Below are 21,945 nucleotides of genomic sequence, written 5' to 3'. Positions count from 1 at the left end.
TTCTCTCAATGCTTAGCACAATGCTTTGTACTCCGGAAGGGCTTAATACTATTCCTCCTGCTACTAAGCACCAAAGTATTAGCTCCAGACTGGTGCACTTTGTACATATGACTTACTCTGTTCGTTAAGCATTAACCCATATTTGTATTCTCTTCTCCTTCCTCCTATCTGGGGTTTATCCTAGCTTCTGCTCCTTGCTATATCCTAGGCTCCTTAAGGGTAGGGATCATGTCTGCTGATTCTCTTGTTCTCTCCTAAGCACTTTCTACAGTTTTCCACACACATTAGGTGCTCAGTAAAGAGCACTGACTGCTTGATTTGGTTGAAATGTTTTCGAGGGAAAATCGGCAGGTCGTAACGGTAGATGGACTGTGAGGAGTAGAGGCCGATACCAAGTTTGTGGGCTAGGGTCACGGGGAGGATGGAGAAAAAGTTGGGAGGAGGGGAGGGTTTAAGAGGGAAGACGATAACGGCTTGGAAGGCTTTCGTTGAGGTAACCAGTTTCCCAAATAGCAAGGCCAGCTGGGCTCTAAAGCCGTTCTGGTCTTTCGGATGGAGTTACGAACATTTATTGGCCGGCTGAACCGGGAGGAGAGGGATTCAGAACCAGGGTGGAAATGGTCTCGTAACCCAGGGAGTCTCCCCACGGGCTCCCTCGGAGCAAGTGTTGATTTCAGGCTGGGTTTGTTTTGACTGTCCTGAGAAAGTTGGGTTAGGTAACGCTTCGCTCTTTCTCCGTCCTCCCCGCCCTCCCCCATTTCCTAGGGACACGAACCACCCGCTCCTCCCGTGGACTAGACTTTGCACAGTGGAAAATGAAGACCAGCCAACCCCCCGCACGACCAAACGGACAGAAGCGACCTGAGTACTCCAAGCCCCTCTAAGCGCCATTGTCTTCTCGCGTTTTGCATTTACATTTCAGGACGGCATCGTTTCACGAGCTCGTAGAAATTTCACGTATCTGGTTTCCTCTGTGAGATCGGATCCGAGTAGATGATCTCACGAAAGCTGGGGGTCTTTGGGGTTTTCGGGGTCCGCCATACCTTTAAACATTCCTCTCTTCTTTTTGCTTTGGGTGGTTTGTAGCCTCACTGAAGGACGGTTGTGATTTCTACGTTGTACTTAAGAAGTGATTTTGAGTCTCAGGCGGATGCCTTCGTGTTTTGCACCGTTGTATTTTTAAGTTCTCTGGATTCAGCTGGGATTATATAGAGGAGAGCTAGCATCGGATTTTTACTGACACTGACCCCCGTTGCTCGTAGAGGAGTCCCCCCCCCCCCCCCCCCCCCGCCCCGTTTGGACTCGTGTTAAGCTGTTGATCTTCTTCTCGCGGAAGTTGGCAGAAACCTGCATCAGTTCTCAGGTGACGTAGACGAGAGAGAAGGGTGGCGTGGCTGTAATAAAGATAAAACCATCCAAAAGGCATTGTTTTCCGTCAAGACGGTTGTTCCGTGACCCAGACAATCACCAGTGAGGTGTTTGTTGGAGCCAGCACACTATAGAAGACAGTTATTAAATATGAGCCACTCAATACCAACCATACAAAACTCACAATCCGTGTGAAAAAAACGTAGACAATTTCCTGGCAATAGAGACTGTAAACTCTAAAATTGATCATTTTAAACTATAAGTCATTGAACAAGATAAGAACACTGTTACTCAGGAAACCTGACTTCTGTCCTCAGATTTTCCTACCAGAAGTTTCCGACTATTTTGACCTCTTAGTAATAAAGTTTTTAGCGTTCAAACTTGGTTTACCATCTTTCCTTCCATGAGCAAAAACCTTTAAGCTTTGCAAGGGGCCCTGTCGGGCCCCCGATCCCTGGATATCTTTTTCCTTACATCCCTGGACGATTCTCTCCATCTGAAAATCATGCTGCCACCAACCTCCGTGGCCTGGCTTCAACACCAAGTTTCCTAGTCTGCTCCAGGTACACAAGGCAAGCCATTCTCCCTTCTTGAAGCATCGGTCCAGTCTTAGCTAACAGGAGGGATGTTTGCGAACGTAGCATTTTTGAGATGAACAGAAAAGTAAGACGATACGTTTTCCGTGGTCCGTTTGAAACCCGAGAATAAGACGAACGTAATAACCCGGATGGGATCGGGTGGCTAAGGGGCTTCTTTCCTAGCATATGGTTTTGCAGAGACTAGCGCCAGCCCCCGAGACTCTTGGCGATCTGCTGGATCAGAGAAAACGGAAGGGTCAGACTAGCCACTTTGATTGAACAGACACGAGACGACATTCGTGTCGGTGTAATGCATCTCTCAGTATCTTCGCTGCTGTGCAACACGGTCTCTGATGTAACGCTCTAAATTCAAGGAAGTGTTCCCTTTTAAAACAGATATAATTGCCACCAACACTGTGAAAGGGTAGTGTTTAAAGACCCAGGGAGATTTCTCACTCGCGTTCGCCCGTGAGCTGGTCGGCTTTCCCAGCTTCTGGAGGGAACGCAGCCAGCTCTCAAATATCTGTGCCAACGGGAAGCCGTAGGGGTTGGGGGTGGGAGAAGACGGGGAGAGAAGAGCAAAAAAGAAGCCACGAGTCGGGGGGCTCCCTTCTCCGGGGCCGGAAAGATGCCGGGCTATTGACTTGATAGGAAAATCTGAGGAGGTGGGGGGCCGCAGCATCACAGAGGATGCCAGAAATGTCCTCTGTTCCTTCCGTGGCCCTTGGGTATCCCTCTCCCTGGAAGGGATAATCTGTCCGCGGATCATTCCACGCCCAAATAGTGGAGAGCCAACTGGGCTGTGGACCAAATAGGTAACGTGAACCCAGGGCGGTGCCGGGTTTGCTTGAGAACTGGAATTCGGACTCTTGGGCTTCACTGGTGGCGTCTTAACACCCGATCCCGGGCAAGTTCCCCGTCCACCCCCCGCCATCCGATGACTCCGTCCCGGGGAATTGGGAACCATAATCCGTATTGAAAAGGAGCAGCGTGAGACTGGTTTGGCTGCTCGTAAAACCGCTTCAGCATTCCCGTGAACCCGTACGGAGTGTTCTTACCACAGCCAATTATTTACAGGGGACAGGCCCATGTCTAAAGCTGCTGTTCTTTCAATGGACACACTAAGCACTTCTGCCTTGGAAGCTTTTCCCTGAGATTATTGAATTTTCTAGGTTGAATAAAAGATTGACGCCCCCCCCCCCCGTATTTTAATCACCAATGGCTCTTAAACATTCTTTTTTTATATATATATACACACACATTTAACGTGCTTTTAGGTAAAATAACGTTTTGATTTTTCCATATGGGGAAAGTTAACATTGGAAATGTTTTATAGTAAAATGTCTTACGGCGTAACAGAGCTCAATTCCATTGTTATTCTGTCTCTCTTTAAGCTTACAGAGATACTTTGAAGGGACTTCAGATGGTTACTTTTAGAGACATCATTGTGATTTCTGTTGAAAACCATCCCATGCCTGTGTATGAAATCACGTGTTGGAACGGTTCTCGGAAGAGATTAAGAACCGGAAGTTTTATCTCATGCTATTTGGAAATGCGCTAAAACTTGAACAGCTGAATTTAAAGCGAACCATAATGGAGCAACCCGAGGGAATCAGTCAGTGCAGTGGTCGGTTTCGTTTCTTAGCCTTCTATTCCATTATATGAAGAAATCACACCCGAACCGTGTTTGAAGATCGCTTCGTTAAAGGGCAAAGTGGTCGCGTGTTGTTCTCAACGTTAATTGCTGATTTCAAATGGTTAAATCATGCCAAATTATGTTTGTGCCATTTGGCGTTCTGTTAATCTTTTACTGAGTACTTGGATTGGGATAAAGGGCTTGTACTATGCACTTTTTATTAATGAATAAATAGAATACGTTAGTAACACTTGAGTTTCAGTTTGGCTTTTTGGAAGGATGGAAGTCTCGGCTTTTTAAGTTAATTCTCCTTTGTTCATACGTTGTACTATGAGAAAGTAAATATCTGCTTTCCTTTCGCTGAGGTCCCTGCGGACAGTGAGATGAGCAGAGCTAATAGGTTGGAAATTTTGGGTCTGATCTCTTACAGAAGCAGCGTGCTACAGTGGATAGAGCCCAGGAGTCAGAAGGACGTGGGTTCTAATCCTGGCACCACCATTTGTCTACTGTGTGACCTTGGGCAAGTCACTTCTGGTCTCTAGGCCTCAGTTACCTCATCTGTAAACTGGGAATTAAGACTGGGAGCCCCATGTGGGACAAGGGACTGTGTCCAACCCGATTTGCCTGTATCCACCCCAGTGCTTAGCAGAGTGCCCGGCACATAGTAAGCGTTAAACATATACCATGATGATTATTAATTATCATACCGACGCTTGAACGGCGGGACAGCCATCTTTCCCAGGACGGACACCCACGGTCCAAATTCCTCGACTGAAAACGAATTTCTCTCGGTAGAAAACTTTCCTGGGGGTCCAAGCCGATCAAGAGAGAGTTGCTTTCCGAAAGAAGGATGCGAGAAAAATAAAATGTTCACATCAATCCGATCCCATTGTACTAAATCAGAGCCTTGGCAACCAGGGAAGAAAACTCACCTTTCACGGCTGCTCCCGTATAAAGCCTTGCTCTGGAAACGCCTCCGTGGGATTGGAAGCAGAGGTGAAATGAATAGGATTTCGAGGGAGATGTGCCAGTCTGGGGGTTGCAGAAGAACTGAAATCTTATTCTAAGCCTGGAGATAGAAGTGGCAGGGAGGAGGAAAGTAATCCATCGGACAGAGGCAGTGAGCTAAAAAAAACAACAAAGCTCTGTCCTGTAGTAAATCAGGCGGAATGTCAGGAAAGAAAACGAACAGTCCTGACTGTCATTTGCTTTTTCCTGCCCTGGGGGAAGACAAAGCACAACATATACTGACTTGAATTTTGCTGGGGGCCTTGTGGTTCTTAACAGCTAATCCTAGTGCTAAAGACTGGTAAAATAGGTAAAATACGTTCTGTAAAACCTTCTGTAAAATAGGTTCTTCTTTACGTGAATTCAAAACTCTCTCCAGCCACTTCCATATGTACCAGAACACGAGCTTCTTGCTGCTTTGCAACCTGCTGAGGTAAAGTTAACAATAATAATAATAATAATAAATGATGGCATTTGTTAATAATAATAATAATGGCATTTGTTAAGCACTTACTATGTGCAAAGCACTGTTCTAAGCGCTGGGGAGATACAAGGTGATCAGGCTGTCCCACGTGGGGCTCACAGTCTCAATCCCCATTTTACAGATGAGGGAACTGAGGCTCAGAGAAGTTAAGTGACTTGCCCCAGGTCACACAGCAGACATGTGGTGGAGCTGGGATTCGAACCTATGACCTCTGACTCCAAAGCCCGGGCTCTTTCCACTGAGCCACGCTGCTTCTCTAAGAATGATAATTTTGGTATTTGTTAAGCACATACTATGTGCGAAGCACTGTTCTAAGCCCTGGGGAGGATACAAAGTGATCAGGTTGTCCCATGTGGGGCTCACAATCTTAATCCCCATTTTCCAGATGAGGTAACTGAGGCCCAGAGAAGTGAAGTGACTTGCCCAACGTCACACAGCTGGCAAGCGGCAGAGCTGGGATTTGAACCCATGACCTCTGACTCCCAAGCCCGTGCTCTTTCCACTGAGCCACGCTGCTTCTCTGCCGCACTTACTATGTGTAAAGCACTGTTCTAATAATAATGGTATTTGTTAAGCGCTTACTCTGTGCCAGGCACTGTTGTGAGCGCTGCGGTAAATACAGGTATTCAGGTTGGACACAGTCCCTGTCCCACATGGGCTGTCAGTATTAATAATTATAATAATAATGATGGCATTTGTTAAGCGCTTACTATGTGCAAAGCACTGTTCTAAGCGCTGGGGGGGGATACAAGATGATCAGGTTGGCCCACGCAGGGTTCACAGTCTTCATCCCCATTTTACAGATGAGGGAACTGAGGCTCAGAGAAGTCAAGTGACTTGCCCAAGGTCACACAGCAGACAGGTTGCGGAGTCGGGATTCGAACCCATGACCACTGACCCCCCAAGCCCGGGCTCTTTCCACTGAGCCACGCTGCTTCTCTAATCTAATCTAAGCTGAGTCACTTAAACCCCACTTTTCCTCATCTCCCAATCCCTTCCGCCTCACCCTGATTCGTCCCCTTTGCTCTCCCCCAGCCCCGCAGCCCTTATCTATACATTTGTAATTTTATTCATTTGTATTGATTGGTATGTTGCTAACTTGGACTTCCCAAGCGCTTCGTCCAGTGCTCTGCACACAGTAAGCGCTCAATAAATACGATTGAATGAACGAATGAATGAATGTCTGTCTCCCCTCCTCTAGACTGTGAGCTCACCGTCTTACAGATGAGGTAACTGAGGCCCAGAGAAGTGAAGTGGCTTTCCCAAGGTCACACAGCAGACAGGTGGCGGAGCCGGAGTTAGAACCCAAGACCTTCCGGCTCCCAGGCCGGTACTCTTCTATGCCATGTTGTTTCTCAGGTTAATGGTTACCCCATAAACTTGGACTTTTAACTTCACAGAAAACTGCATGAGTTGACCCAGGGTGAAAGAGAATTTCTGTGATTTTTTTTCTTTTATTTGAGAGGGACCGTTAGGTAACTTAGAATAGGAAAAACTCAACCTTCAAGTTACTAGGTTTTGTTGGCACCAGATGGGACTGCACATAGATATATACTGTATATATACTACACACACACACACACACACACACACGTATAGTATATACATATAGTATATATATACTACATGTATAGTATATACATATAGTATATATATACACTATAGTATATATAGTATATGCATATAGTATATATATACTATATACTATACTATATACTATACTATAGTGTATATATTTACACTATACACTATAGTATGTATGTACATATAGTATATATATACACTATAGTATATATAGTACATGCATATAGTATATATATACTATACACTATACTATATATACTATATGCTATACATACTATATATGTATAAGTATATACGTGTGTATATATGTGTATGTATATACTATATATACTATACTCTATACTATACTCTATACTATATATCTGTATATAGTATGTGCGTGTGTGTGTATGTATATATATATATATATATATATATATATATATTTATGAGAAATAGCATGGCTTAGTGGAAAGAGCCCGGGCTTGGGAGTCAGAGGTCGTGGGTTCTAATCCCCGCTCTGCCACTGATCAGCTGTATGACCTTGGGCAAGTCACTTGACTCCTCTGTGCCTCAGTTCCCTCATCTGTAAAATGGGGATTAAGACTTTGAGCCCCACGTGGGACAACCTGATTAACTAGTAGAGAAGCAGCGTGGCTCAGTGGGAAGAGCCCGGGCTTTGGAGTCAGAGGTCATGGGTTCAAATCCCAGCTCCGCCACTGGTCAGGTGTGTGACTTTGGGCAAGTTACTTAACTACTCTGTGCCTCAGTTACCTCATCTGTAAAATGGGGATTAAGACTGTGAGCCCCCTGTGGGACAACCTGATCACCTTGTAACCTCCCCAGCGCTTAGAACAGTGCTTTGCACATAGTAAGCGCTTAACAAATGCCATCATTATTATTAGTAATAGTAGTAGTAGTAGTACCTACCCCAGTGCTTAGAACAGTGCTTGGCACATAGTAAGCTCTTAACAGATGCCATCATCATCATCATCATTATTATTATTAGTCACTGTCAGGAAATTCTGCTCTGCCACATCCTTGCAGGGTATAGGGGCAATAATAATGATGATTTTTTAATGGTACTTAATAATAATAATAATGGCATTTATTAAGCGCCTACTATGTGCAAAGCAGTGCTCTAAGCGCTAGGGAGGTTACAAGGTGATCAGGTTGTCCCACAGGGGGCTCACAGTCTTAATTCTCATTTTACAGATGAGGTAACCGAGGCACAGAGAAGTGACTTGCCCAAAGTCACACAGCTGACAATTGTCGGCGCTGGGATTTGAACCCCTGACCTCTGACTCCAAAGCCTGTGCTCTTCCCACTGAGCCACGCTACTTAAGCGCTTACCACGTGCCGGGCACTGTACTAAGTGCTGGGGTAGATGGAAGATAATCAGGTTGGAAACAGCGTGTGTTTTACATGAGGCTCATAGTTTTAATCACCATTTTACAGACGAGGTAAACAGGCACAGAGAAGTGAAGCGTCTTGTGCAAGGTCACACGGCAGATAAGTGGAGGAGTGAGGATTGGAACCCAGGTCATCTGACACCCAGGTCTGTGTTCTTTCCCCTAGGCCTCGCGGCTTCTTATTCTCCTTAAATGTTTACTATGTGTCAGTAACAGTTTTAAGTGCCAGGGCAGATACAAGGTAATCGGATCCAGCGCTTAGAGCAGTGCCTTGCACATAGTAAGCGCTTAACAAATGCCATCATGATTATTATTATCATAAGCCCCAACCCCTGTCCCACCTACGGCTCATGGTGTAAGATGATTGAGTAATAATTGCCCCTCGAGTTTACACTCTTCTTTTCTCTCCAGCTGTCTACTCTTTTTTTTTTTTAATGGCATTTATTAAGTACTTAACTATATGCAAAGCACTGTTCTAAGCGCTTTTCTCCGTTCCTCCCAACCTGCTCACTGGACCTCATCCTCATCTTCCTCATCTCCGCCTCCCTGCTGATGTCCTTCCTGCTTGGAACTCCCTCGCCTTTCCCAGACCTCCCCATTTGAAATGACACTTCCACTGGGAGACTTCCTCGATTAATTTTTCGTCCTTCCCAGATTATAGTCTCCCAACGACCCCTTCTGCACCTATGCACTTAAAAGCACCTAATAATAATAATAATAATAATACTTGTTAAGCACTTACTATGTGCCAGGACTGTTCTGAGCACCGGGAAGGTGGAGGTTGGACACAGTCACTGTCCTATATGTAGGATGGAGTAGGATTTAATCTTCATTTTACAGATGTGGTAACTGAGGCCAGGAGAAGTTAAGAGACTTGCCCTAGGTCGCACAGCAGACAAGTGGAAGGGCAGGGATTAGAACTCAGGTCCTCTGAGCCCCAGGCGCAGGCTCTTTTCATTAGGCCACGCTGCTTTACCTGTTGTATTTCTGAACGTATTCATCATCAATCGTATTTATTGAGCGCTTACTATGTGCAGAGCACTGTACTAAGCGCTTGGGAAGTACAAATTGGCAACATAGAGAGACGGTCCCTACCCAACGGTGGGCTCACAGTCTAAACGTATTGGCTTGCAACCTCTCCAGTTTAAGATCTACTCATCCCAACTTTATAATCCCTTCTTCCTATCATCATCAGTCATATTTATTGAGCGCTTACTATGTGCAGAGCACTGTACTAAGCGCTTGGGAAGTACAAATTGGCAACATAGAGAGACGGTCCCTACCCAACAGTGGGCTCACAGTCTAAACGTATTGGCTTGCAACCTCTCCAGTTTAAGATCTACTCATCCCAACTTTATAATCCCTTCTTCCTATCATCATCAGTCGTATTTATTGAGCGCTTAGTGTGTGCAGAGCACTGTACTAAGCGCTTAGCACTGTACTATTGTGATTTATTTTGTGTCCATCTCTCCCTCAAGACTTGCCAGCTCCTTGGGGGCAGATGTCACGTCTTCTAACTCCAGAGCGCTTTCCCAAGTAGTAGTACATTGCTCTGCCCCAAGTAGGCCCTCAATAAATACTATTAAATCAATCAGTGGTTTTTATTGAGCACTTACTATGGGCAGAGCACTGTACTAAGCGCTTGGGAGAGAGCAAAAGAATTTGCCACTCTCCCTGCCCGTAAGGAGTTTACAGTAAATGCTATTGAACGGCAATTCCACCTCCTCTGCTCTAACAGAGCTGTAATCTCCTAAGTGGAGGGGCCGAACTAGTGTATCCCATAATGGTTCTCCCTTTTCCCAAGGAATGGCAGCCAGACGGAACGGGAGCGATGGGACGACGCTGAAGAACCAGGAAAGGAAGTTATAAGGAACCAAAGGTTTCCGCCTAGAAGGCTTCGTTATTGGTGGCGTTTACCTCTGACCGTGAGTAGTTGAAAGGGCCCGTGTCTGAACTAATCAATTGTGTTTATTGAGCACTTACTGTGCGAGAAGCAGCGGGGCTCGGTGGAAAGAGCACGGGGTTGGGAGTCAGAGGTCGTGGGTTCGAACCCCGCCTCCCCCACTTGTCTGCTGTGTGACTTTGGGCAAGTCACTTAACTTCTCTGGGCCTCAGTTACCTCATCTGTCAGATGGAGAGTAAGACTGTGAGCCCCATGGGGGACAACCTGATTAACTTGCATCTCCCTCAGCGCTTAGAACGGTGCTTGGCACATAGGAAGCGCTTAACAAATACCATCGTTATTATTATGTGTAAAGCACCGTATTAAGCACTTGGGAAAGTATAATACAGCAGAATTAACAGACACGTTCCTTGCCCATAATGAGCCGTGTTGGGCTATCTGGTAGTTGTCTCCCCATTTTCATCTGTGATCCATCATTGATATTTATTGAGCACTTATTCATGCTTATTGAGTGCTTACTGTGTGCAGGGCACTATACTATAATAATAATAATGGCATTTATTAAGCGCTTGCTATGTGCAAAGCACTGTTCTATTTATTTTATTTTGTTATTTTATTTTATTTTGTTAGTATGTTTGGTTTTGTTCTCTGTCTCCCCCTTTTAGACTGTGAGCCCACTGTTGGGTAGGGACCGTCTCTATATGTTGCCAATTTGTACTTCCCAAGCGCTTAGTACACTGCTCTGCACATAGTAAGCGCTCAATAAAAACGATTGATGATGATGTTCTGAGCGCTGGGGAGGTTACAAGGTGATCAGGTTGTCCCACGGGGGGCTCACAGTCTTAATCCCCATTTTACATGCTAAGCAGTTTGGAGAGTACAACACAACAGTGCAACACATTTCCCTGCCCACAGTGAGTTTACAGTCTAGATTACCTTGTGCAGAGCGCTGTACTAAGCGCCTGGGAGAGTACAATGCCAACAGAGTTGGTAGACTCGTTGCCCCATTGTCCCATTGTCTGAAGCTTGGCTCTCCTCGGTATTTCAATTGTTTCTTCCATCACCCGTCAAATGGCCCATCTGGTGAAACTGTACTGAGAAGCACGCAGCTTCAGGGCTAAGAAAAGGACAGTACAACTCTGTTGTGTGTGTGAGTCTTCCTTGGCACCCGTTGTGAAGTTTGGCTCATAAATGAAGCTGGAGGAGTCCTACACAGAGTCAGGCGGTGGGGCTGGGCGATCCAGACAGCGGTGTTACATTCCCCCAGTCTGATGCCCAAGCTTTTCTTTAATAGTATTTATTAAGCGCTTACTATGAACCACACACTGAACTAAGTACTGGGGGAGAAACAAGCCAATCAGGTTGGGCACAGTTCCTGTCCCGCGTGGAACTCAGTCTTAATCCCCATTTTACAGACACGGTGACTGAGGCACAGAGACCTGAAATGACTTGGGTCACCCAGCTGGCAAGTGGCGGAGCCGGGATTAGAACCCAGGTCCTTCCGAGGCCCAGGCCCGTGCTCCATCTACTATCAATCGATCAATCGATCGTATTTATTGAGCGCTTACTGTGTGCAGAGCACTGTGCTAAGCGCTCGGGGAGTCCAAGTTGGCCACATATGGAGACGGTCCCTACCCAACAGTGGGCTCACAGTCTAAAAGGGGGAGATGGAGAACAAAACCAAACATACTAACAAAAGAAAATAAATAGAATAGATATGGACAAGTAAAATAAATAAATAGAGTAATAAATACGCACAAATAATAAATAAATAAATAATAAAATAAATGAATGAATGAAAATAAATAGAGTAATAAATATATACAAATAATAAATAAATAAATAATAAGTAGATGATGAAATAATAAATAAATAAATAATTGATAAATAAATAAATGCACAAATAATAAATATGTACAAACATATATACATTTCCCTTTCTGCCTCCTACTCAGAGGGAGTTAATAATAATAATACAGGTGTATATATGTATACTAGGTGTATGTATACTATATGTATATAGGTGTATACTAGGCCGCGGCCTTCCCGCAAATAGCCTGGCCTTCTTCATTTAGTTTTCTACTTATTTGTTATTGCTGCAGTGTCGTACGGGAAACTGAACTGCGGCAGTCTATTTCTGCTTGGCCAATGATGCTTTTCTTACTGCGTTTAAGATTCCCCTGGTACAGGCTGATACATCCAGTTTCTTCAGATGCGTTGGCAGTCCAAAGGGCCGGGCTGACTCCACAAAGGAGTTACTACCACTTTGCATGTCTTAAGGCACAATTCTTTGCACAGAGCAAATCATGATTGACGGTCCGCAGTACTTTGGGGTGTTGCCCATAGCTTGGAGAGAAGGAGGAGCTTCCCAAAGAGCCGCAGTGTATACACAAAGGACTTCTTGCAAAATCGGTGTGTTCAGAAAAACTCACCATTCTGACACATTCCCACAAAGCAAGTAACAGGGTCAGGGTTGGGTTCAGGCTACCCTGAGGCAGGGAAAAATTTGCCTCTCCCAAATATTCTCCTCGTCATTATCATAGAGAAGCAGTGTGGCCTAGAGGATAGAGCACGGGCCTAGGAATCAGAGCACCCAGGTTTCTAATCCCTGCTCTGCCACTTGTCTGCTGTGTGACCTTGGGGAGGTCACTTCAGTGTGCCTCAGTTACCTCTTCTATAAAATGGGGATTAAGACTGTGAGCCCCACCTGGGACGCGGACTGCGTCCAACCTATCCACCCCAGTGCTTAATACAGGGCCTGGCACAGAGTAAGTGCATAACAAATACCATTTAAAATAAAATGTGGAGTGAAAACTTTTGTTTATAGCAAAGCTGGGTCTCATCTCTTACCAGAAGAATACACTGAACATTTGGGGGTAATGACCCTTTGATTTGGGGATGGGCTTCAATGAAATGCAACAACACAGACTGGCCTAATGTCAATGATGCTCCACTTGGGAAATATTCCCCTTTGGAACTTATTTCCCTTTCTGCCTCGTACTCAGAGTTAATAATAATGCTTGGGCATTCAGTACACTCTTATTACTGGCCAAAGCACTTTGCTAAGCATAAAATAATCAGGTGGGGCATAGTCCCTGTCTCATTTTTATGGTACACAAGGGGTGACCTAACCTAAGAGCCTGTATTTTATTGATTCTCCGAAGGCGATACTTCAGGCCAGGGGTAGAACTAGAACCCAGGCCTTCTGACTCCCAGACTCTAGCTCTTTCTACTAGACCACACTGCCTCCTTCATGGATTAGGGGTAAGCATATAGCTAAGGTGCATCTTCCTGAAAAGGAGCTGTGGTTTCCACCTCAAAGGCACGGCTGGAGAAGATAAGCTGCTCACAAAGACCCTTCAGGTGCCCATTTAGGTTCCTATTAATTTGGTGCTCATTATGGATAGGAAACATGTCTGCGTATTCTGTTGTACTCTCCGAAGCGATTAGTACAGTGCTGTGGTAAGCGCTCAAGAAATAGGATTGATTGATTTGGTGCCAAAGGGCTAGTGCACAATGTTGGGAGGGAGGGGGCATCTCATTCATCAGTCATTTTTGGCTACCACTCAGGAAAGAGGGGCTAGCATGTTGAAGCAACCACAACTAGGGTAAGTAGGCTTTTAAACCAGCAGGACTTTTTTAAAATAATGTATTTGTTAATAATAATAATAGTGATGGCATTTGTTAAGCGTTTACTATGTGCAAAGCACTGTTCGAAGCGCTGGGGGGGATACAAGGTGATCAGGTTGTCCCACGTGGGGCTCACAGTCTTCACCCCCATTTTCCAGGTGAGGTAACTGAGGCCCAGAGAAGTGAAGTGACCTGCCCAAAGTCACACAGCTAACAAGTGGCGGAGTCAGGATTAGAACCCACCACCTAAACCCGGGCTCTTTCCACCAAGCCAAGCTTCTGTTCATCGCTTACTACATGCCTGGCGTTCTACTAAGCACTAGCATAGATACAAGCTAATCAGGTTGGGCCCATTCCCTGTCCTACATGGGATTTGCAGTCTTAATCCCCATTTTGCAGATGAGGTAACTGAGGCGTGGAGAAGTTAAGTGACTTGACCAAGGTCACACATCAGACAGTTGGCAGAGCTGGGATGGAAACTCAAGTCCTTGTGACTCCGAGGCCAGTGCTGTATCCGCTGGGCCACTCCCCAGTTACCTCATGTGCCCCAGTTGCCTCAGTTGTAAAATGGGGATTAATATTACGAGCCCTATGTGGGACATGGACTGGAGCCAATTTGATTAGCTTGCATCTACCCCAGCACTTAGTAATAATAATAATGATAGCATTTATTAAGCGCTTACTGTGTGCAAAGCACTGTTCTAAGCGCTGGGGAGGTTACAAGGTGATCAGGTTGTCCCACGGGGGACTCACGGTCTTCATCCCCATTTTCCAGATGAGGTAACTAGGCCCAGAGAAGTGAAGCGACTTGCCTCAAGTCACACAGCTGGCAATTGGCGGAGCCGGGATTTGAACCCATGACCACTGACTCCAAAGCATTCATTCAGCTGTATTTATTGAGCGCTTACTGTGTGCAGAGCACTGTACTAAGCGCTTGGGTCTGGCACATAATACGCCCTTAACAAATATCATTAAAGAAAAAAAATGGTCAGTTCTGCTAGCGGAGCTCACTGTGGGCAGGAGTCATGTCTACCTACTCTTCCAAGTGCTTAGGTACGTGCTCAGCTCACAATAAATCAATCAATTAATTAATTCATTCATTCATTGAGCACTTATTGTGTGCAAAACACTGTATTAAGCACTTAGGAGAGTAAAATTTAACAATAACAGACACATTCCCTGCCCACAACCAGCTTGCAGTCTAGAGGGGGAGACAGACGTTAATATGAATAAATAAATACCACCGATTGATCAATATGCCAAAGAGGCCGTACGGCCTCTGGCAGTCGTTTGGCTTGTTCTCTAGCCCACTGTCACTAGGGCCTTGGTGATATTGATTGTTATAGGTATTGGTCCACACAGCTGTGGCCGAAGTCTGCCGTAATCCCAGATTGTGGCATCTGATATGCTGTGGGAAATTCAGCAGCCTCACACATAGGCAGTTTTCTCCTTGTATTTTCCTTCCTGGACCAGTTCCAACCTTTGGAAGAAACACGATACGCTACAGCTCCAGAGACTGGGCAAATCCACCGCAAAAGCTGAGCTGAAAGTAAAATTTCTTTTAAAGTTGTTCAGAATTGGTGACGAGAGTAAGGAGCTAAGAGCAATTTAGTCCAGAAGAACTATAGTTGGAGAATAATCAATTAATCAATTGTATTTATTGAGCGCTTATTGTGATAATTCTAACTCCTTAAGTATGTATTTTAGTTGCCCACGAGAGTAAGGAGCTAAGAGTGATTTAGTCCAGAAGAGCTATAGTTTGAGAATAATCAATCAATTGTATTTATTGAGCGCTTATTGTGATAATTCTAACTCCTTAAAGTATGTATTTTAGTTTCCCACGAGAGTAAGGAGCTAAGAGCGATTTAGTCCAGAAGAACTATAGTTTGAGAATAATCAATCAATTGTATTTATTGAGCGCTTATTGTGATAACTCTAACTCCTTAAGTATGTATTTTAGTTTCCCACGATAGTAAGGAGCTAAGAGCGATTTAGTCCAGAAGAACTATAGTTTGAGAATAATCAATCAATCAATTGTATTTATTGAGCGCTTATTGTGATAATTCTAACTCCTTAAGTATGTATTTTAGTGTCCCATGAGAGTAAGGAGCTAAGAGTGATTTAGTCCAGAACTATAGTTTGAGAATAATCAATTGTATTTATTGAGCGCTTATTGTGATAATTCTAACTCCTTAAGTATGTATTTTAGTTTCCCATGAGAGTAAGGAGCTAAGAGCGATTTAGTTCAGAAGAACTATAGTTTGAGAATAATCAATCAATTGTATTTATTGAGCGCTTATTGTGATAATTCTAACTCCTTAAGTATGTATTTTAGTTTCCCATGAGAGTAAGGAGCTAAGAGTGATTTAGTCCAGAAGAATAATCAATCAATTGTATTTATTGAGCACTTATTGTGATAATTCTAACTCCTTAAGTATGTATTTTAGTTTCCCACAAGAGTAAGGAGCTAAGAGCGGTTTAGTCCAGAAGAATAATCAATCAATTGTATTTATTGAGCGCTTATTGTGATAATTCTAACTCCTTAAGTGTGTATTTTAGTTTCCCACGAGAGTAAGGAGCTAAGAGCGATTTAGTCCAGAAGAATAATCAATCAATTGTATTTATTGAGCGCTTATTGTGATAATTCTAACTCCTTAAGTATGTATTTTAGTTTCCCACGAGAGTCAGGAGCTAAGAGCGATTTAGTCCAGAAGAACTACAGTTTGAGAATAATCAATCAATCAATTGTATTTATTGAGCACTTATTGTGATAATTCTAACTCCTTAAGTATGTATTTTAGTTTCCCACGAGAGTAAGGAGCTAAGAGCGATTTAGTCCAGAAGAACTATAGTTTGACAATAATCAATCAATTGTATTTATTGAGCGCTTATTGTGATAATTCTAACTCCTTAAGTATGTATTTTAGTTTCTCATGAGAGTAAGGAGCTAAGAGCGATTTAGTTCAGAAGAACTACAGTTTGAGAATAATCAATCAATCAGTTGTATTTATTGAGCGCTTATTGTGATAATTCTAACTCCTTAAGTATGTATTTTAGTTTCCCACGAGAGTAAGGAGCTAAGAGCGATTTAGTCCAGAAGAACTATAGTTTGAGAATAATCAATCAATCAATTGTATTTATTGAGCGCTTATTGTGATAATTCTAACTCCTTAAGTATGTATTTTAGTTTCCCACGAGAGTAAGGAGCTAAGAGCGATTTAGTCCAGAAGAACTATAGTTTGAGAATAATCAATCAATCAATTGTATTTATCGAGCACTTATTGTGATAATTCTAACTCCTTAAGTATGTATTTTAGTTTCCCACGAGAGTAAGGAGCTAAGAGCGATTTAGTCCAGAAGAGCTATAGTTTGAGAATAATCAATCAATGAATTGTATTTATTGAGCACTTATTGTGATAATTCTAACTCCTTAAGTGTGTATTTTAGTGTCCCACGAGAGTAAGGAGCTGAGTGATTTAGTCCAGAACTATAGTTTGAGAATAATCAGTTGTATTTATTGAGCGCTTATTGTGATAATTCTAACTCCTTAAGTATGTATTTTAGTTTCCCATGAGAGTAAGGAGCTAAGAGCGATTTAGTTCAGAAGAACTATAGTTTGAGAATAATCAATCAATCAGTTGTATTTATTGAGCGCTTATTGTGATAATTCTAACTCCTTAAGTATGTATTTTAGTTTCCCACGAGAGTAAGGAGCTAAGAGTGATTTAGTCCAGAAGAACTATAGTTTGAGAATAATCAATCAATTGTATTTATTGAGCGCTTATTGTGATAATTCTAACTCCTTAAGTATGTATTTTAGTTTCCCATGAGAGTAAGGAGCTAAGAGTGATTTAGTCCAGAAGAACTATAGTTTGAGAATAATCAATCAATTGTATTTATTGAGCGCTTATTGTGATAATTCTAACTCCTTAAGTACGTATTTTAGTTTCCCACATCACTTTCCCAGCCGTTACCGCGTTCCATTTGCACATCCCTCGAGGTGGTTTGCCCAGCATTAAGAGGTAACGGGACCTCTGGTCTGGAAAATCACTCTTTAAAGAAATGGGACTCATTTTTCCCAGCAACACGTCTAGAAAACATTACTGTTTCCTGAATGAAGCCATGGCGGTGGGGTGGAGTGAGGATGCCCTGTCCTGTGGAGTGCTGGGGGAAAGAAAAAGTCAGAGAGGAGTTAGTCAGAGAGGAGTTTTCCAGGATGAAGTAACCAAGGGCAGGGCCGGAATGACCATAGCGAAGACGGCAAACACGACTCCCTGCGATGTCTCTCTATTTCTCATCCTGCGTCATCTTCCTGCCTGCCTTACTTAATGTCTCATATGGCTCTTTTCTTGCTAGACACCCGAAATTAATCTTCCCCCCCAATCTGACACCTCCCTTTGGCACTCAGCCTTCCTTCCTCTCCCCCTCGTCCCCCTCTCCATCCCTCCCATCTTACCTCCTTCCCTTCCCCACAGCACCTGTATATATGTTTGTACATATTTATTACTCTATTTATTTTTTTATTTATTTTACTTGTACATATCTATTCTATTTATTTTATTTTGTTAGTATGTTTGGTTTTGTTCTCTGTCTCCCCCTTTTAGACCGTGACCCCACTGCTGGGTAGGGACTGTCTCTGTATGTTGCCAACTTGTACTTCCCAAGCGCTTAGTACAGTGCTCTGCACACAGCAAGCGCTCAATAAATACGATTGATGATGATGATGAAGACAGCTCATTTTGAATGCTCTGCCGCCCGTTCCCCTGCTGACCTGATGTCTGATGAGTGTGGATCACTGTACCCCTTGGCGTCATCCTTCATTCATTCATTCAGTCGTATTTATTGAGCGCTTCCTGTGTGCAGAGCACTGTACTAAGCACTTGGGAAGTCCAAGTCGGCAACATATAGAGATGGTCCCTACCCAACAGCGGGCTCACAGTCTAGAACGGGGAGACAGACAATAAAACAAAACATGGAGGCGGGTGTCAAAATCGTCAGAACAAGTAGAATAAAAGCTATGGGCACATCATTAGCAAAATAAATAGAGTAGCAAATATGTACAAGAAAAATAGAGTAATAAATCTGTACAAATATATATATATACAAGTGCTGTGGGGAGGGGAAGGAGGAGAGGGACAGAGACTGTGTCTCATCTAAATTATCCTTGAATCCTATCTCTCATTCAACCCACATAGTCATTCATTCATTCAATCGTATTTATTGAGCGCTTACTGTGTGCAGAGCACTGTACTAAGCGCTTGGGAAGTACAAGTTGGCAACATATAGAGACGGTCCCTACCCAACAGTGGGCTCACAGTCTAAAAGGGGGAGACAGACAATAAAACAAAACATGGAGGCAGGTGTCAAAATCGTCAGAACAAATAGAATAAAAGCTATATGCACCTCATTAACAAAATAAATAGAGTAGCAAGTATGTACAAGTAAAATAGAGTAATAAATCTGTACAAATATATATATATATATATATATATATATATATATATATACAAGTGCTGTGGGGAGGGGAAGGAGGAGAGGGACAGAGACTGTGTCTCATCTAAATTATCCTTGAACCCTATCTCTCATTCAACCCACATAGTCATTCATTCATTCATTCATTCAATCGTATTTATTGAGCATTTACTGTGTGCAGAGCACTGTACTAAGCGCTTGGGAAGTCCAAGTTGGCAACATATAGAGACGGTCCCTACCCAACAGTGGGCTCACAGTCTAGAAGGGGGAGACGGACAACAAAACAAAACTTCACTTCTCTGGGCCTCAGTTTCCTCATCTGTAAAATGGGGGTTAAGACCTTGAGCCCCCTGTGGGACAACCTGATCACCTTGTAACCTCCCCAGCGCTTAGTACAGTGCTTTGCGCATAGTAAGCGCTTAATAAATGCCATTGTGAAGCAGCGTGGCTCAGTGGAAAGAGCACAGGCTTTGGAGTCAGAGGTCATGGGTTCAAATCCCAGCTCTGCCAAATGTCAGCTGTGTGACTGGGCAAGTCACTTAACTTCTCCGTGCCTCAGTTACGCCATCTGTAAAACGGGGATTAAGACTGTGAGCCCCCCATGGGACAACCTGATCACCTTGTATCCCCCCCAGTGCTTAGAACAGCGCTTTGCACATAGTAAGCGCTTAACAAATACCATCATCATTATTATTATTCTATGGGCCTCAGTCATCTCATCTGTAAAATGGGGATTAAAACTGTGAGTCCCCCATGGGACAACCTGATCACATTGTAAACTCCCCAGCGCTGAGAACGTTGCTTTGCACGTAGTAAGCGCTTAATAAATGCCATTATTATTTTATTATTATTTATTATTATCCGTAAAATGGGGATTAAAACTGTGAGCCCCCCGTGGGACAACCTGATCACCTTGTAAACTCCCCAGCGCTTAGAACGGTGCTTTGCACGTAGTAAGCGCTTAATAAATGCCATTATTATTTTATTATCATTTATTATTATCTGTAAAATGGGGATTAAAACTGTGAGCCCCCCGTGGGACAACCTGATTACCTTGTAAACTCCCCAGCGCTTAGAACAGTGCGTTGCACATAGTAGGCGCTTAAGAAGTGGCATCATTATTAGTGCAGTGTAGACTGACCCTGCTGTTGGGTAGGGACCGTCTCTATATGTTCATTCATTCATTCAATCGTATTTATTGAGCGCTTATGTGTGCAGAGCGCTGTACCAAGCACTTGGGCAGTACAAGTTGGCAACATATAGAGACGGTCCCTACCCAACAGTGGGCTCTCTGTGCCTCAGTTACCTCATCTGGAAAATGGGGATTAAGTCCGTGAGCCCCCCTCCGTGGGACAACTTGATCACCTTGTATCTACCCCCAAGCGCTTGGTGCAGTGCTCTGCACACAGTGAGCGCTCAATAAATACGATTGATTGATTGATTGTAACCGCCAAACTAGCTCTCTTCCTCCCTTCAAGGCCCTACTGAGAGCTCACCTCTTCCAGGAGGCCTTCCCAGACTGAGGCCCTACTGAGAGCTCACCTCTTCCAGGAGGCCTTCCCAGACTGAGCCCCTTCCTTCCTCTCCCCCTCGTCCCCCTCTCCATCCCCCTCATCTTACCTCCTTCCCTTCCCCACAGCACCTATATATATATATGTATATGTGTTTATACATATTTATTACTCTATTTATTTTACTTGTGCATATCTATTGTATTTATTTTATTTTGTTAGTATGTTTTGTTTTGTTCTCTGTCTCCCCCTTCTAGACTGTGAGCCCACTGTTGGGTAGGGACCATCTCTAGATGTTGCCAATTTGTACTTCCCAACAGTGGGCTCTCTGTGCCTCAGTTACCTCATCTAGAAAATGGGGATTAAGTCCGTGAGCCCCCTCCGTGGGACAACTTGATCACCTTGTATCTACCCCCAAGCGCTTAGTACAGTGCTCTGCACACAGTAAGCGCTCAATAAATACGATTGATAGATAGATTGACTGATCGATTGTAACCTCCCCAGCGCTTAGAACAGTGCTTTGCACATAGTAAGCGCTTAATAAATAACCATTGTTATTATTATTACTACCCCAGCGCTTAAAACAGTGCTTTGCACATAGTAAGCGCTTAGGAAATGGCATCATTATTTGGGCAGTGTACTGAGCGCTCGGCAACGGACAATTCGCGCCACGGAGCCCCCTACCGGCCGGCCGCCGCGCCGCACCGCGCCGCGCCACGCACGCAGCCGGACGACTGCGCCTGCGCGGGGGAGGGCGGCCCGGAGCGCGGGGCCAGCTGGCCGGCGCTCATTGGCCGGCGGAGGCGAGGTGGGCGGGGCTTGGGGCGTGGGGGGCGTGGCTTCTGGTGACCGCGCCCCCCGGTCGGGCCGCGCCCCCTGCAGGCCGCGCCCCCTCGGTGCGGCCCGGCCCACCGCGGCTGGGAATGGGACGGGGGAGCAGCGGGAACAACGGGAAAAACGGGAACAGCGGGAGCAGCTGACGTTTCCCGCGCCCCGGGGAGGACGGAGCCCAGCCCAGACCAGCCCACCACCACCACCACCCCCCGGCTGATGCCCGGTAGGTGCCCGCCAGGCCTGGGCACCTGCGGGTCTGGCTGTTTGTGTGTGTGTGTGTGTGTGTGTGTGTGTGTGTGTCTGTTTGGGGGGGTGTATGTGTGGCTGGGTGGGGGTGGGTGTTTAGGGGTGTGTGTGTGGGGGTGTGTGTGGATGTTGGTGGGTGGGTGGGGGGTGTGAGTGTTTGTGTGTGGGTGCTTGTGGGGGTGGGGTGGGGGTTGAGTGTCTGTGTGTGGGTATGTGTGGCTGGGTGGGTGTGGATGCTTGTGTGTGGGTGTGTGTGGGTGAGTGGGTGGTTGTGTGGGTGGTGGGGGGGGTTTGGGGGTG

At 44.7% G+C, this 21,945-nt stretch overlaps 2 protein-coding genes across 5 annotated transcripts in view; both read left to right on the top strand.

Moving 5' to 3' along the window:
* SMIM14 (small integral membrane protein 14) overlaps positions 1 to 1,288 on the top strand; it is a 38,120-nt gene extending 36,832 nt beyond the window's left edge. For both annotated transcript variants that reach the window (XM_038752513.1, XM_038752514.1), the window contains exon 5: positions 766 to 1,288. In XM_038752513.1, the coding sequence (XP_038608441.1) occupies positions 766 to 884 (119 nt within the window). In that variant the 3' untranslated portion in view covers positions 885 to 1,288. The remainder of the gene's footprint in view (positions 1 to 765) is intronic.
* Positions 1,289 to 9,951: 8,663 nt separating this feature from the next.
* UGDH (UDP-glucose 6-dehydrogenase) overlaps positions 9,952 to 21,945 on the top strand; it is a 45,795-nt gene continuing 33,801 nt past the window's right edge. The window contains exon 1 of one of the 3 annotated variants that reach the window (XM_038752512.1): positions 9,952 to 9,974. The gene's annotated coding sequence lies outside the window, so the exon portion shown is untranslated. Of the gene's footprint in view, positions 9,975 to 21,457; positions 21,623 to 21,945 lie in introns of those variants that run through there. The other 2 variants (XM_038752511.1, XM_038752510.1) reach the window with 2 other exon arrangements.

Source organism: Tachyglossus aculeatus, chromosome 10 (assembly GCF_015852505.1).
Source record: "Tachyglossus aculeatus isolate mTacAcu1 chromosome 10, mTacAcu1.pri, whole genome shotgun sequence".
In the NCBI taxonomy this organism is placed as follows: Eukaryota; Metazoa; Chordata; class Mammalia; order Monotremata; family Tachyglossidae; genus Tachyglossus; species Tachyglossus aculeatus.
The sequence above is the reverse complement of the archived record's forward strand: the minus strand, read 5'-3'. Positions and strand labels throughout refer to the sequence as shown.